The sequence below is a fragment of the Pyrgilauda ruficollis genome, unplaced genomic scaffold (assembly GCF_017590135.1).
Source record: "Pyrgilauda ruficollis isolate IOZ18807 unplaced genomic scaffold, ASM1759013v1 scaffold71, whole genome shotgun sequence".
NCBI classification, from domain to species: Eukaryota; Metazoa; Chordata; class Aves; order Passeriformes; family Passeridae; genus Pyrgilauda; species Pyrgilauda ruficollis.
This window is the reverse complement of record NW_024528933.1, coordinates 2,450,960-2,466,095: the sequence shown is the minus strand read 5'-3', so window position 1 is coordinate 2,466,095 and position 15,136 is coordinate 2,450,960. Positions and strand designations below refer to the sequence as shown.

General features: G+C 37.0%; 1 protein-coding gene across 1 annotated transcript in view; it reads left to right on the top strand.

The window, feature by feature from the left end:
• CCDC171 (coiled-coil domain containing 171) overlaps positions 1–15,136 on the top strand; it is a 142,412-nt gene that overhangs the window by 31,098 nt on the left and 96,178 nt on the right. The window contains 2 exon segments of the mRNA XM_041485557.1: positions 1,651–1,789; positions 10,152–10,254. Coding sequence (XP_041341491.1) covers positions 1,651–1,789; positions 10,152–10,254 — 242 coding nt within the window.

Below are 15,136 nucleotides of genomic sequence, written 5' to 3'. Positions count from 1 at the left end.
GGTCAGGTATGATTAAGCTCCCTCAGTGTTCCCAATCACCTTTGTCTCTTTCATGAGCCCAGAAAATTGTTCTAGAAGGAATTGCTTTGTAACCTTCCAGGGCTAAAATGAAGCTCAGTGGTTTACAGTTCCTTGGCTTCTCCTTTTTACTTTTGCCAAATACAAGCATGACATTTGCTTTTCTTCATTTGCCAGGGATGTCCCCCAATATTTGTGACCTTTCATGATGATAATGAGCAATGTCACTTTGAGATTAGCCAGCTTTATCAGAACCTTTGAATGTAGGTGAGCTGACCTCTTCAATTCTATGGGTTGAGTTCTCACAGGTTATCTCAGACACAATCCTCACCTATTGCTAGCAGTTGTTCTCCTTTTAGTATCCTTTTACTGACAATAGAGGCTTGGGAGTAGACCTTGTCAGGAAAGATGGAGGACAAAAAGGCAGGAGGTATGCTGACTCTCTCTCTCTGGTAAAATAGCTGCTTTGTGTAGAAGTCTGTTCACATTTTCTTTCCTACCATAACAGTGGTAAAATCCCTTCTCATCTTTTGTGAATGTTAATTCTAGGTGCCTTTCCTAAGGCACCTCCTTTCCATCCCTATATACTTAGGCAATCATTCAAAATTTTTCCTTGGCTTCTTGTCCTTTGCTCTGTCTCCTATTTGCTGTTGTTTGGCCTTGTAGTTTTCTCATGACACACCTTTTTATCCATGCCAGACTTTCTACATATTTGTTTTTTTGAATACCAGGAGGACTGATGTAGTTCAAGAACTGGTTGAAATTTTGAATTGTCTGCTATTGAAATCGTGCAATTCTGAGTAGAATTGTCATGGTTTAAGAATGGTATTCCCCAATTTAGTGTTTTTACAGCAACACTCCAAACCATGTGCTGCTCGATCGTTCCCCCCTCTTCTTCCTCCTTCTGTGACAGGCTGGAGAGGAGAATTGGACTCACAAAAAGTAAAGAACATGGGCTGAGATAAGGACACTTTCCTGGACACGGCAATGAAATAAGACAATGAACTGTAACAGCAACAATACTAATGACAGAGTGTACAAGGAAAAAAAATTGATTGATCCACCTGTGATTGCACGCTGTGGAAACCCCCAGCCATACCCAGTCCCTCTGTCACTCTACCCACAAGGGAGCCTTCCCCTGTCCTCAGAAAATGACATGAGGTGGTATAGAATGACCTCCAGGTCCTAGCCTTGCCCACTCTTGACTACTGCTAAAATTAACCCTGTTCTGGCCAGAACCAGGGTAAGAATATAGTCAGGTACGTGGAAACACGAGGAGCAAGCTTTGTACTTGAAATCAGTGCTGATGATGCAAGAGAAGAGAACTAATGTGTTAATTAAAATATTATGACTTCTGTTTATTACATGTAATCTGCAGTCATATTCAAATGATCAAATCAATTTATGACTGGAAGTCTAACACAAGCCTTGGTAATGGAAAAGAACCACATCTGAAAAGATTTTCTTAGAAGGAATATATAAGTTTCTTCACTTAAAAAAAATAAGGCAAGGAGCTTCATAAGTCATACGATGTGCTAGCATGATGTGATACCCAGATTGTCTTTTAAAAATATGTAGAATACTTGACATAAGTACTTTTGATTAAAATATTCTAATGTTGAAACTTTCCAGATTAGAAAAAGAGTGTTTCTCCTCAAACAATCAAATGAAAGAAGTGATTGAGGAAAAGAAGAAGGTAATTATGGACCTCTCTGCAAGACTAGGGAATGCTGAAAAAAGCTGCAGTGAATTACAGAGTGAACTTGCAATGGTAAGACAAAAAGCCTGTAGCACTTGTTCTTTAGGTTTTTTAAACCTGCTCTGAATATAATCTTCATTTGCTATGCTGAGCTGTGGAATAAATCTGACTTTGCATTACTCTGATTTTTTATTTATATTACTTTGTTTTGTGAAACAAGAGTAAATATAGATAAGATACTGGAGAAACTAATTCCAAAATGCATTTTAAGTGATACACCAAGTATTTAATGTATTTGCAGAAAACGGGTATTTCAAAAGTATGGCTGTAAGTCAAGAGTAACCAGCCTTTGCATTCCTAATGAAGAAGACAATTTGTAGATACGGATTATGATTTTTTGTTAAGAATGTTCTATCTTCCTATCCAAACTTTTTTCCTTCAGGTTTGATTAATTACCATTGTAGACTTGCTTATTTCTGTTTCACATAATGTTTTTAATGCAAGCATTTGACTGCAAAAGCTGTTTGAAAATGTCTTCTTTGAAGGTGACAAACTTTTTAGTTGGTTGGGGTTTTTTTTTGTTTAGTGTGCATTTGTCCTGTTGGATGTATTTTACAGGATTATTTTCTGAAATATTTTTTCTTTTATATGACCAGTTGGTGCCTTCCCACTGTCTCTATGCACCCCAACTTTGAATATCAATTTTGCCATCCTTTTTAATAGCGGAGGGTCAAAACAAAAAGCTTAGGATATCTTCATTAATGACATAGATGAAGGGAGCGTACCCTCAGCGCATTTGCTGATGATGCCGAGCTGAGTGGTTTGGTTGACGTACCTGAAGGACAGAATGCCATCCAGAAAGACCTGGACAAGCTGGAGAAGTGGGCCCATGAAAATCTCATGTTATTTACCAAGACCAAGTGGAAGGTGCTGCGTCTGGGTCAATGCAACCCCTGAGTCAACACAGGCTAGGGGATGAACAGATCAGAGCAGCCCTGCCCAGAAGGGCTTGGGGTTGCAGGTGGGTGAGAGGCTGGATGTGACCCTGCTGAAAGAAAGCAAGCCAGATACGTCCTGGACTGCATCCAAAGCAGCGTGGTCAGCAGGGCAGGGGAGGGATTTTGCCCCTCTGCTCTGCTCTGCTCTGCTCTGCTCTGCTCTGGTGAGACCCCACCTGCAGGGCTGCATCTTGCTCTGGGGTCCTCAGCACAGGACGAAGATGGACCTGATGGAGACAGTCCAGCGGAGGCCACCAAGTTATCACAGGGATGGAGCAGCTCTGCTATGGACAGCCAGGATAAGAGAAGGTTTTGGGCTGGCCCAATTGTGACCTTCCACTACCTGAACAGAGACTTTCCAGAAGGGCAGTGTAGTAAGAGGACAAGGGGAATGGCTCCAAACTGAAAGGTTTTCATCAGATATTGGGAAAAATTTTTGTATTGTGAGGGTTGTGAGGCACTTAAACATTACAGAAAAGTTATGAAACATAACAAAGAAACTCAGAGAAGTTGTGAATGCCCTATTCTTGGAAGAGTTAAAGGCTGGGTTGTATGGGGCTTTGAGCAACTTGGTCTAGCATTAGGACCAGATGAACTTTAAGGTTCCTTCCAAACCAAGCTATTCTATGTTTCTGTGATCTGAAAACCTTATCTCTCTTCATTGTATAGTAGCATTTACAGTATTTCTATACTTAGCCAATTTATTTTTTCTATTGTAAATTTCTGTTCCTGCTTCCTCTTGGACCTATGATGGAGGAGATTACCATGATCTCTTCCCTGCTACTAGGAGGCGTTGTGCTATTCAGTGTATAGGAGGAGAGATCTGCATCAGAGAGTCTTCAGATTTGTTGGTGTCTACTCTTCAGCTGGTGGAGTTATTCCATACATTGTCTTAGGGTTATCCACTTACCAGGTAGATTGGTAATTAATAAATTGAAGAAAAAGAAAACTAAAAAGCTGTTTTTCCTTTGGGAGGACACAGCTTCTTCAATGCAAGCATTAAAGTATTAAAAGACATTTGCTGCCTTAGTCAACCTGAAAAAACAATTTTATCAGGCACAAAAAGAATCCAAAAGAAAAATTCCGTAGTAAAATGTATGTTATACCTGACAAGAATTCAGGACAAAATTCTGTTCATGCTTCAGTTTTTTTTGGTAATGACAACAGTATTAAATGGCGTACTCAAAATGAACATTGTGTAACTGAAGTAAAAGCAAATAGATTGCCCCACTTGAAAGAACTGTCTTATTCATATAGCAGATTGTTTTAATTGCTTTACTGAAATGATTTCAAGCCACAAGACTGTCTTGAGCAGGTAATAAAAATACTCATTTTCTGAAGAGTTGTATTAGTGGTCCCCTGTGGGATTCGATTTTTATCACCTTGGATGGCTTTGTATTTTTCCTGAAGACTTTCATATTTGATTGGGAGGCAGGAGTGCCTGTGTGTGGTCTTGTTTACTAGTATAGACAGCTTTTTTGTTGATTTTCTTCCCAAACCCAAAAAGCAGATGGCTATAGCAGAAACGATGTATAAATAACATTCAATATACTGTTATTAGGCTTCCCTTTACTTATGCTAAAATTGTGTGAAATTGTCAGTGCGTCCTCTTCTTTTTATTTCCACGTCCTGCTTTCTTGATCTGTTAGTTACTTTCTTATATTTTGTACAATTATTAAACATTCTGAATACATCTTTTCCACTTCAGTCTAGTAATCTTAAATTGGTTTCTCACGGTACTGTTAACATACAAGTTAATGTGTTTGTTTGTAAAATATTTGTGAGATACACAAAGTACATTATTTTGAAACTTTATATGAAAAAGTGTTTTTTTTCCCTTAATGGATCAGTTGAATGTCCACTAAAGTAGTTATTCTGATTGTAATTTTAAATACCAGCACGTTGCAGAAGTTTGCCAGAAACTTGCATGGGTCAAATGTGATAGGATCTGTTACTATCAAACAAAATTGCTTATGAATGCTCAGCATGAGAAAGCTCTCAATATTTATATTATGTTTACTTGAGAAAATTGGTCTCAAGCTTGTCATTATCTAGCTAGGGTTTCTAGAAATTTTTAGTTTCAAGAACAGGAATTTAGAATGACCATTGTGATTTAACACTTCATTTAAATTGAAACAGCCCTAGCTGTATTCCTGTCCCATGGAAAGAATAAGAGATATCTTTAGGAGTTTTAAGTTACTCAGGATATTTACATTTCTACTACCTAATTGTGGATGATTTTGGCATGGGACAAGCAGGAGATGTTAAACCTTTATTTTATGAGAAATGCAAATTCAAATTTGGGAAATTTGACAGTTCATCAGAATGCATATTAGGAAAGTGAAATAATTAAAATATTGTATTTTAGTATAAATTCCTTTGATTTCGAAGGTGTATTTATTTCCACCCCTTTTAACAGATTCTGTTAGAACTAGCATAATTTGTATATAAGTTGTGTAATAGATTGCACACAGCTTGTCTTTCTCCCCATGGCATGTAAATCTTTCTCTTACAGCCATGCCTGAAGTCATGCTCTGTTTGCATCTTAGCTGTCCATAAACACCTTGTAGGTTCTCATACACTGAATGTCAGAACAGAAATATTTGAGAGTCTAGTTCTAGGATATACACATTAAGCATTGTTCTTTAGCAGAAGTTGCCTAGGTATTGACTTAACAGACCATGAAGCACCCTGAGGATTATAATTCTGTTCTACAACTTCTGTGGAGTAGAAACTGGTACACAGTGGCAAACATGTAAATGTCATCTAGGCAATTTAATGTGGACAGTTTCTTTCAAAAAAAAAAAAAAAAAAAATTCCCAGTCCTGATACACACTCTTCATTAATTTTGTGCATTAGCTGTTGTGTTGTTTTACATTGATTGTTTTTTTAACTTGCCTTAACATAGGGGGAGAGTTTTTCTTCCCAGCTGTTACTTCTATTATTGTCCTAATGTAGGAAGACTAGTTACTCTGAAGCATATGCTTAAATGATCTACTGCAAACAAACCATTTTTTAAATTTATTGGGGAAGTGCAGAGGTCACTCAAACTGTGATGTCCTGGTGTTGGAAGATAGGTATCTAAAATTGAAAGGTGCAGTTCTCAAAAAATATTCTCTGACTTGGAGAAAAAATAAACCCCAAAACCCAAGGAGATACTTCATAACATTTTTTCCCAGCAAAAGTTGTTACAAATCTCTTTTTATGGGAGGCACAAGAAGGATTTCAGTAAAACTTGAGCATTTTAGATTAATTTGTAAGACAGAGATACTAAATTTCTTGAGAGATTGTATTTAACTTACATGTGGCCAGACTTCTAGAGATTTTTGAATATTCCAGCTGATATAAGAAAATAAAAGAAGTATTCAATAGTTTGATAACTTGAGCAAAAATAAATAGAAGCCCAAGGAGAGAGTTTGTCAGTGATTGTTTGGTTTTTTTTTTGTTTTTTTATAATACAATTTATGCCTGTTGGCTGAAAAATTTTTGCTACTTTTCTGCTTTACCGAGCATCACTTGAGTAAAGCCTGTGTTTTGTGAACTGTGGAGCAGTCTTTCGTATTTCTGTAAATGCTTTGATTTGCTGCCCCCAAGGTCATGCCTGGTAAACATTCTGAAACTTTTGTAAAGAATTTACATATGCACTTTTCAAGGTGTATCTGAACATGCTGCTCCTTGGTGGCTATGTGGATAGTTCTGGATTTGGCTCTTACTCTGCCATTACCAATTGGAATTTGTACTACAGACTGGGTGGGTTAATTAGTCCATGTGCAAGAGAGCCTCCCCAGGAACCTCTTGTGACTGTAGACAAAGTAGAGAAAATTCCTCAGGAATTAAGGCAGTTCATTGTACAGCTGGACCCCAACTCCCTGCTTACTACTGCAGTGGTTTTGTTAAGGTAAGGCCTCAAAGTCCTGCCCACATGTTTATTTTCTAAAAGTTATTGAACTTGAGATACAGATGCACATTTGCAGCATCAGATTCTGTGGGCTATCTTGGAACTGTGTATAGAGTTCACATTTATTTTAGTCAACTGTGGCTTTTGCAAAATGCTGCAAAAACAATGGGACATCATTTCTTTATGGGAACAGGAAAAAAAATGAAATACTGGTAGTTAAGGAAAGTATTTCTACAACCAAGGTAGTAGGAACTTGTCCAGATAATTAAAAATACCTTTCTGGAAGATTAACACAAGTCTGACAGTGAATGGAAGAATTTTATAAGCAGTTGGTTTTTGGAATAGTTCAAGTTATCCTTAGATAAGCATAGAAAGTATTTGGAAAAAAGATTTTCTCCTCATTGGAGTTTACAGTATTTTCAATGAAAAATGCTTCTTTATGCTTCCTGTTAGTACTTGAATTTAGTCAGGAGTCCCTGGCATATCCATAAAGACCTCGCCTTAGATTTTCAAGGTTGTTTTCAAGGATCACTGTCTAGGTCAAGAATGGTCCATTCTGATGTACAGAAAGTCAACAAAGTCAGCAGAAGACTTATAAATTTTAATTGAGTTTACAAATATTCTTCCACCTGTTTACTAATGTGGTTTGTGAAGCAAACTCCTTATGTAAAGGCTTTAGCAGTTTTCTTGTCAACTGATTTCCCTTTTGAAATAACCTAGGAAACAATTGCACCCGTACTTTTCCAGTAGTTCTACAGGAATGGCTAAACATGTTGATGGATGGAGTTGTTGAGAAGGATTGTAATCACATCTCCTGGAACAGCTGAATCTGTCAGCTGCAATTGATTGTGTTTGATGCTATACTCATATACTCCATTTTCCTTTTCAAAGTAAAGCATTATGCATACTCCCTGTGTTTGTTCAGACTGAAGAAAACTAAGGAGATAATAGCTACTGCTGTAAACTCTCAAGTGGGTGCTTGTGGAGAAGATGGAGGTACACTCTCCTTAAATCTGTGCATTAGAAGTAGAAGAGAAAACAGGAAAGTTATAATTACCTGTAAGGGGAAAACAAAAAACTTCACAATGCAAATTGTGAGATATTGGAACAGGTTGCCTGGAGGGTTTGTTGAAATGTCATCTTTGAGGATACTCAAGACTTGACTGAACAAGGTTCAGAGCTGCCTAACCTAACTTCGACCATGCTGTGCTGTGAGTGGGGAGTGGGACCAGATGACCTCCACAGGTCCTGTCAGCTTAAATTCAAGATTTTATGACTGTATACATTCTTATTAGATACCTGTCAGTGAGACATAAGAAATCAGATCAATAATAGATCCTTTTGGACTATGCCTGGATTTTTAGCTGTGTAATTTACAGCAGTTTTTTCCTTAAATTTCTGATAATGGGGACAGCAATTGAAAATAGAAATTAGGAAGGAAAGATACTAAATATTTTGTGTTCAAGTGTAGAGAGACTGGCTAGTCTAAGTAATTTCCTTTTGATCTATATTTTGATCTATATTGCTGTTGAAAAAGGGACTAAAATTGACTTTGGACGTATAGATGCAGTTAGCAAATAAAGTATAGAGAAGTGGTGAAGGCTGAATAGACTAGAATACACTGACTAAATTGTAGTAAATTAACTAAACAAAATGGAAAAATTGGATAAGAAGGTTGAAAAAAATTCTCACACTTTACTTTTCCATAGAAAAATGTTTTTCTGGGAAGATTTAGTCTCACCTTCTCTGTGCTGAAGTATTTTATGTAAAAAGAATATTTATTTTATTGTGATGTTTTCATATTATTATATTTCCTTATTTTTAATTTGTGAGGTCTCTGATATGATGCCAGTACACTAGAGTAAATTACTTTATTGTCCTTTAATTCCATAAAATATTTTACTGGATCTTAGCATTTACAAGTTCTATTTATATAGATAATTTTATGGAGAAGGAATTAAACATTGGTTATTTTCCAATATATAGAAGTGATTTGGAAATTCTTTATGAAGTGTAGTACAAACTCTCACATAAGGAAAAGAGTGTAAATGCTTCAGGGGACCTAACACTGAAATACACATATGAATAATATATTAGCTGATATACAGTACATATAATTAAAATTGAAAGAGTAAAGCAAATTTATAAAATATTTAAACTGAATAGTGAAGAACACTGCAGAGAATTAAATGCATTTCTTGGTTTTTTTTTTTTTTTTGGTTTTTTTTTTTTTTTGTTGGTTTTTTTTTTTTTTTGTTTTTTTTTGGGTTTTTTTTATTTTTTTTAATCCTGACAGTTATATGCTACCAGTATGTAGCAGTTTTTCTGGGGAGGATGTTTCCCACACATAAGAAATTGCCTAGATTCTTTGACATGCATTGAAGCATAACTAAAGCTACAGTCTCTAGATGTGATAGAAAACGGTAGAATTTTGCTCAGTAAAAAAGGTTAACTTTCCATTACCAAGTAAAAATGGAAATTACACAAATATGTGTTACAATTTAGAATTTAGAAATAAATTGAGCAGTTAAAAGTCATGGGACCTTGACCATGAGTCATCTTTGACTGTAACCTTTGTCATAATACAATTGTCAAGTTACTTAAATCTAGTTTCCTCTTGAGTTGGGTTTGGGGGTAGGGGTGTCTGGTGTTCACTTTTTTTTTTTCTTTTTTTTTTTTTTGCTGCTTTTAAGTTTTCTAAGTTTCTGAGATATATTTACTTTTTTTTTTTGTCAGTCAGCAGTTAAAATCATACATTTCCTTGAGAAGCCAAAATTCCATATACTCAAAAGGACCTTGGTCTTGTCTGGAATTATAGATGCATGTCTTTGAAAACTGCAAGTTATGGGATATAAATTGAAGGAATGATTTGGTATAGTCTTTCTATTGTAGTGATTTAAAAAATCTGCTGTAGAACTTTTCTGACCTCGAAAAATTTGCTGTCTTGATTTGAAGAATAGACTGCACTTAGTGAATAGCTTTCTTTAAGAAAATTCAGTGATAGGGGCTAAGAACTCTATAGCTTTATGTTCCATGCCTGAGGATGAGGTTTTGATATTGAAAAAATCCCTATCTAGCATGGAGCATATTAACAATTGAAGTAGGCAGGTTTGCAATGAGAATAGGTGTGGGATTTGACTGAATGCCAAATCATGGATTGCTAGCCTGTCTGCCAGTAGTTGGGTGTCTTTCTGGATGCCCTTGCAGGATGTAACAATAGATTTCACTGCTTGCATAGAATTTAATGTCCATTAAGATACTTCTAAAGCAGAAGAAGATGAAGACTAAGTTTTTATACAATCGTCTTTTGTTTTGCTTTTGAAATCCTTTATTTTATGTTGTGTGTTACAAGGTTCTTATTTGTTACGTCATGTTAGGTCTCTTGGCTCAAGAAAAGACGTAAAAAGAAATACAGCAGAAATTTAAATTTTAAAAGGGGAAAGTATATAATTGTGATGTGTGTTTCTTCTGTTTACTTATTTTAATATGTTTTTTCCCCACCCTCTCTTGTCTTGTCTGTTCCTTCTGTCAAATAAAGGCCAAGAAACACCAGGTCTTTCTAACAGAGACGTATGAAAACAACATGAGAGAGCTGGAGTTACTCTTGGACAGCTTTGCTATGTCAGGCCAGCGGACAGCAGGTTAGTTGAAGGTATAAAATGACAGATGCATCTGTCAATGTTCCAAAGTCACTACATTGTGGGAATTCTGCAGATGCCTCTTGCATTCCCTCTTCTCAACATGCTTTGATTTGATGACATGATAAGAGCAGTTCTCACAGCAGTCAAATGGCCTTGCTAGCTGAGAAAGGGTGACGGATTGTGGACCTGCTGTTGTCAGCCCAGAGCTTGATTTACAAATGCTGGGGTGTATATGATCGGTCAGAAAAGGGCTCACTTGCTGTGCTCTAAATCCAACTGAGAAAAAAGTCCTTACAGTATACCTGCAAAGGGAACAGATGTTTTGCCTGAACTGAGCCAAATTCTGAGGCAACCTTCAGCAACTTAAAGGTCATATATTCAAAAAGGTTGTGTAGGACACATGATGCAACACAATACTTTTCACAGTTGATTGTGGACACATACTATGTTGCATTCATTTAATCTGATACAATATTTCCCTTTTTCATTAAAATTAATTGTAATTCAGTGGTTGTCACTCTGCTACCTGGATTTATATATAATTATTGTATCAGACTTAACAAATTGCTGCCTGGTTAGAAATTTGAAATAGTGGCTAACATAAACAAGCTGAACTTTAACATCAAGCTAGTGATTTATTTAAAGCTGAAAATGGAACTCTTTTAAAAACCTTAATTTAAAACTTAATTCCTGTTAGAAAAATTGCATACTCAACACAAAGTGAAAATTTATAGTGAAAGTAAACTGGAAGAAAACAAGTAAAATGGAGCTTACAGAGCAAATGGGTTTGTTTTATGTATATTATGATATGTTTTTGCACTTTTTAGCAACAATAGACACAAATGGGTTGCTAAAAATACTTTTAAATGAAGATGCAGGTTTTTGTATCTTCACAAAGAGGTTTTTTTTTTTAGGGCCTGTTGATACTGAATTTCAATAAAGAAACAACTTCTTGCGATTTCTCTTGTCCTTAAAAGGCGAGCTTGGATTCAGTGATGCCTTGATATCCTTGCATAGGCTATATGCTTCATTGTTTTAGAACTGGTATCAGTTTTATTCTGTAATTATAAATGTGATTACCATGATAATACCTGTAGGTTTACCTGTAGGCTGAAAAACTCTTTAAGACTGTAGGTTTTCCACAGTTTTACAAAGTTGCACATGCTCAAAAGGACTTTAATAACTCTGGGGGGAGCTGGATACTGCTGCCAAAGTGCAATTTCCAAAGCAGCAATTGTCTTTTGGATGGTAAGCCTTGCTGAGAACAACTTTGACTTGTTTCTATAATATTAGAAATTCAATAACAGTACCTTCAGTATTAATTTGCTTTGTTTGAGGTAACTTTTAAACTAATTTAAATAGATCTTTTTTTTTCAAGCTTTAGGAACGCTGAAGAGGCTCTTGAGGCATATAGTAGAATTTAGTTTTGCAGTGGATTGACTGAGTCTTTACAGTCAATTACAATTTTTTAATATTAGAATACACATTGACTAAGACTTTTGTTCTACATATTTGCTGTGCTTTTAAATTTGAAACTTAATTTTTAATGCTTTTGCTTTATTATATTATTACTGTGGTGTACTTTTATTTTTTTGTATTTAATAGCATTTATTAAAGTTTTTTTAAAAATCATTGTTATTATATTTGAAATGGGAATACCTATATGCCAATAAAAGTAAAAATCTTAAATATATCTTTGTAGTCTAATTACTAGATGAGGGGCTACATGAGCCACAGCTGATAGGGAAGTCTTGTTCTTGTGGTCAACACTGAACTCAAGGGGTTGAGAGATCTACTTAAAAATTTGTCAGTATTAAAGATCCAACACTAAACAGTCAGCCCCTTAATTCAAGTGCTAATCAGTCTATGATTATTAGGCTATACAGTAAAGAGAAGATGATACTATATTTTTATTGATAGTATTGGTCGTCAGCCCAGTTGATGCGGGCCAATGCCAGGCACCCAAGAAAGCTGCTTACTCATGCAGCTGGACAGAGGAGAGGAAATTTAATGAAGGGTTCATGGTTAGGACCAGGAGAGTTCACTCATCAAATACCATCATAGGCAAAACAGGCTTAACTTACAGATATGAACTTATTACTAAAAAAATCAGAGCAGGATAAAGAAAGGTACAACAAACCCTTAAAAAAACACCTTTCCCTCATCCCTCCCTCTACCTCCTTTGCCAGCTCTACCTCCTATCCAGCTGCAAGGAGACAGGGAATGGGTGTTACAGTCAGTTCATCCCCCGTGGCTTCTCCTGCTACTCAGGAGAGGCGTCCTTCTCCTGCTGCACCGCTGGGTCCCTCCCACAGGAGACAGTTCACTGAGAGCTTCTCCTACGTCCATCTCATCAGCAACAGCTCCCTCCAAACTGCTGCAACGGGAGTCCATTCCACAGAAACAGTCCTCCCAAAACTGCTGCAGCATGGGTCACTCTTCCGTGGGGTGCAATCCTCCCAAGGACAGGCTACTCGAGCTTGGCAGCAGGGGCCCTCTCTCCACAGGCCTTCCACAGGATCACAACCTCCTCCAAGGTATCTGCCTGCTCTAGTGCGGGGCTCCTCCATGGTCTGCGGGTGGATCTCTGCATCCCTGTGGCCCTACATGGGCTGCAGGGGCACAGCTGCCTCACCAGCTGCACCATGGGCTGCACCATGGGCTGCAGAGAAATGTGGGCCCTGGTGCCTGGAGCACCTCCCGTCCCTTCTTCTCCACTTGGTGTCTGCAGAGTTGTTTCTTCTCACTTGTTCTCACTCCTGCTTCTCTGTAGTGACAATAAAAATTGCGCCACAGCATTTGTTTTGATTTGTTCTTAAACCTGTTATCACAAAATCACCATTTCTAATTGGCCCAGACTTGGCCAGTGGCACATCCATCTTTGGAGCCACCAGGGATTGGCTCTGCTGGACATGGTGGAAGCTTCTAGCAGCTTCTCACAGAAGCCACTCCTGGAGCCCCCCTGCTATCAAAACCCAGCCCATGCAAACCCAATACAGATGAAAACCTAAATGGTTTTAGAAAGATTTTTTCTTTCTTTATACATGTCAAAATAACAAGCATAAATCCATGTTTTCTCCTTTTCCAGTGACCTTTATACATTTTCTAGAGCATTGTTATTCTCATTGATTCATTTGCATGAATTCACTTTGTATCTTTTCAGTTTATCACATTGTGCAGTTATTCATCAATAGGGTATGTTCTTAGGAATGTTTCTCTTCAGGAAAAATTAATTGTGGTTGTAGTAATCTGAAAAAAAAGGTGAAATGAGTGCAAAGTCCTAAGAGTGTTATGTGCTTTGAGTTAGCACCACCTTCTTTTGGTCAAAAATCTAAAGCAGCACCTTATGAGCTGTTATGAAGAAAATGATCTCTTTTCCTACCCTTGGCCCAGTACAGCTAGCAGAAAGTCTGAAACAGCAGATTTAAGAGTTTATTCACTTGAATACTTCTGTAAGACTTGTATGGAGCTTGGCATTTTCCCCAAATTCTTCCCTCAAACTCTTGGGCAATACTGGGCATACACTTCAAGTACTGGGTTGGGTTTTTTATCTCATTGCTGACATGGTGCTTCTGCCACAAAAGAGTGTATCTGGATATGTTGCATGTCTCCCGCACAGTTGTATGAAGTCAGACAACATTTGGACAGCATTAAAGCTATAGGTTTGTTTTCAGATAATGCAGGTAGGCTGAATCTGTATTTCTATTGGCAGATTGAGCCTCCTAGAGATAGGGTTACAGCAAAGGCAAGGAATGACAGCATGAAAAGTTTACTGGCAAAATTCTAATTTTGGCAAACATGATATTAATAACATCATTGCAGGTTGGGACTTAAAATATGAAAACACATTATTTAGACTGTTTGACAAAAACTGTGGTATGGAAGATAACTCTTGGATTGACTTAATAGGTATTGTTTTAAACTGAATGAGAATTGTGTGTTACCACTTTGCTAGAGCTACAAGTATGAAAAAATAGTGTTTATTTTTTTTGTGCAACAAGATCAATGCAGAATGTTCATACAGTGGGTAGTAGTGAGTGGTTGGTCTTGTAAATGAGAAGACTGGACTGGAGCTCTGTGCATAGCTATAGCTGTGGTTATATGATAAAAATTATTGTAAGGTCACACTTGTCACTTTCTTCAATGTGAAATCTTAACTTCTCAAAAGAGGTCAGATTTTATGAATTCTTCTTAGGTTGGTTTTAAGTGTAACACTGCTGTTTGGGGTATCTCTAGGATTCACAGGGTTCTGAATTGTCATTAAGAAACTCTTGCTTTTTCCCTGACCCTACAGACTTTTAGAAACTGTGGTAAGTAGATGGAGTGGCTGATAGAACAGAGGTCTGTCACTGGGATGTGCATGCTGTAGAGCTGATCTTGCTCCTGTTACTCAAAGCAGTCTTGCAAATATATGTTGCTTTGAATAGGTGGGATTTGACTGTAACACCTAGTCCAGCTTGAACATCACTTTATACTTTGTGGTATTTTCAAAAGTCAGGAGAGAAGAGGCTAACTAATTGAAAGAATTTTGTAAACAGCAGTTGGCAATATGTTCTGACTTGTGCACTTAAGTAAGTTTTCCACTGAGTTCTATTAGTGTATTATGTGTAGCCTACAGGAGGAATTTAATCATTTTTATACAATGCCTTAGTAGAATTATTAATGACACTAAACATAGAATTTTGTAAAAATGCCCTGCAAGTATGTAGGCGGCCTCCTCTAATAAGGTTTTATGGAGAGCCAAAGAAAAGTCTCAGACTTTAGTACCTGATTTCACTTTATAAGCCACTCTGTGTAAATTGTGTAGTGACACTGGTGATCAGCACCTCTACCATTGTTTAATTGTGCTGGGAGTTACTATGATTTAACCTTCCTGGATTTA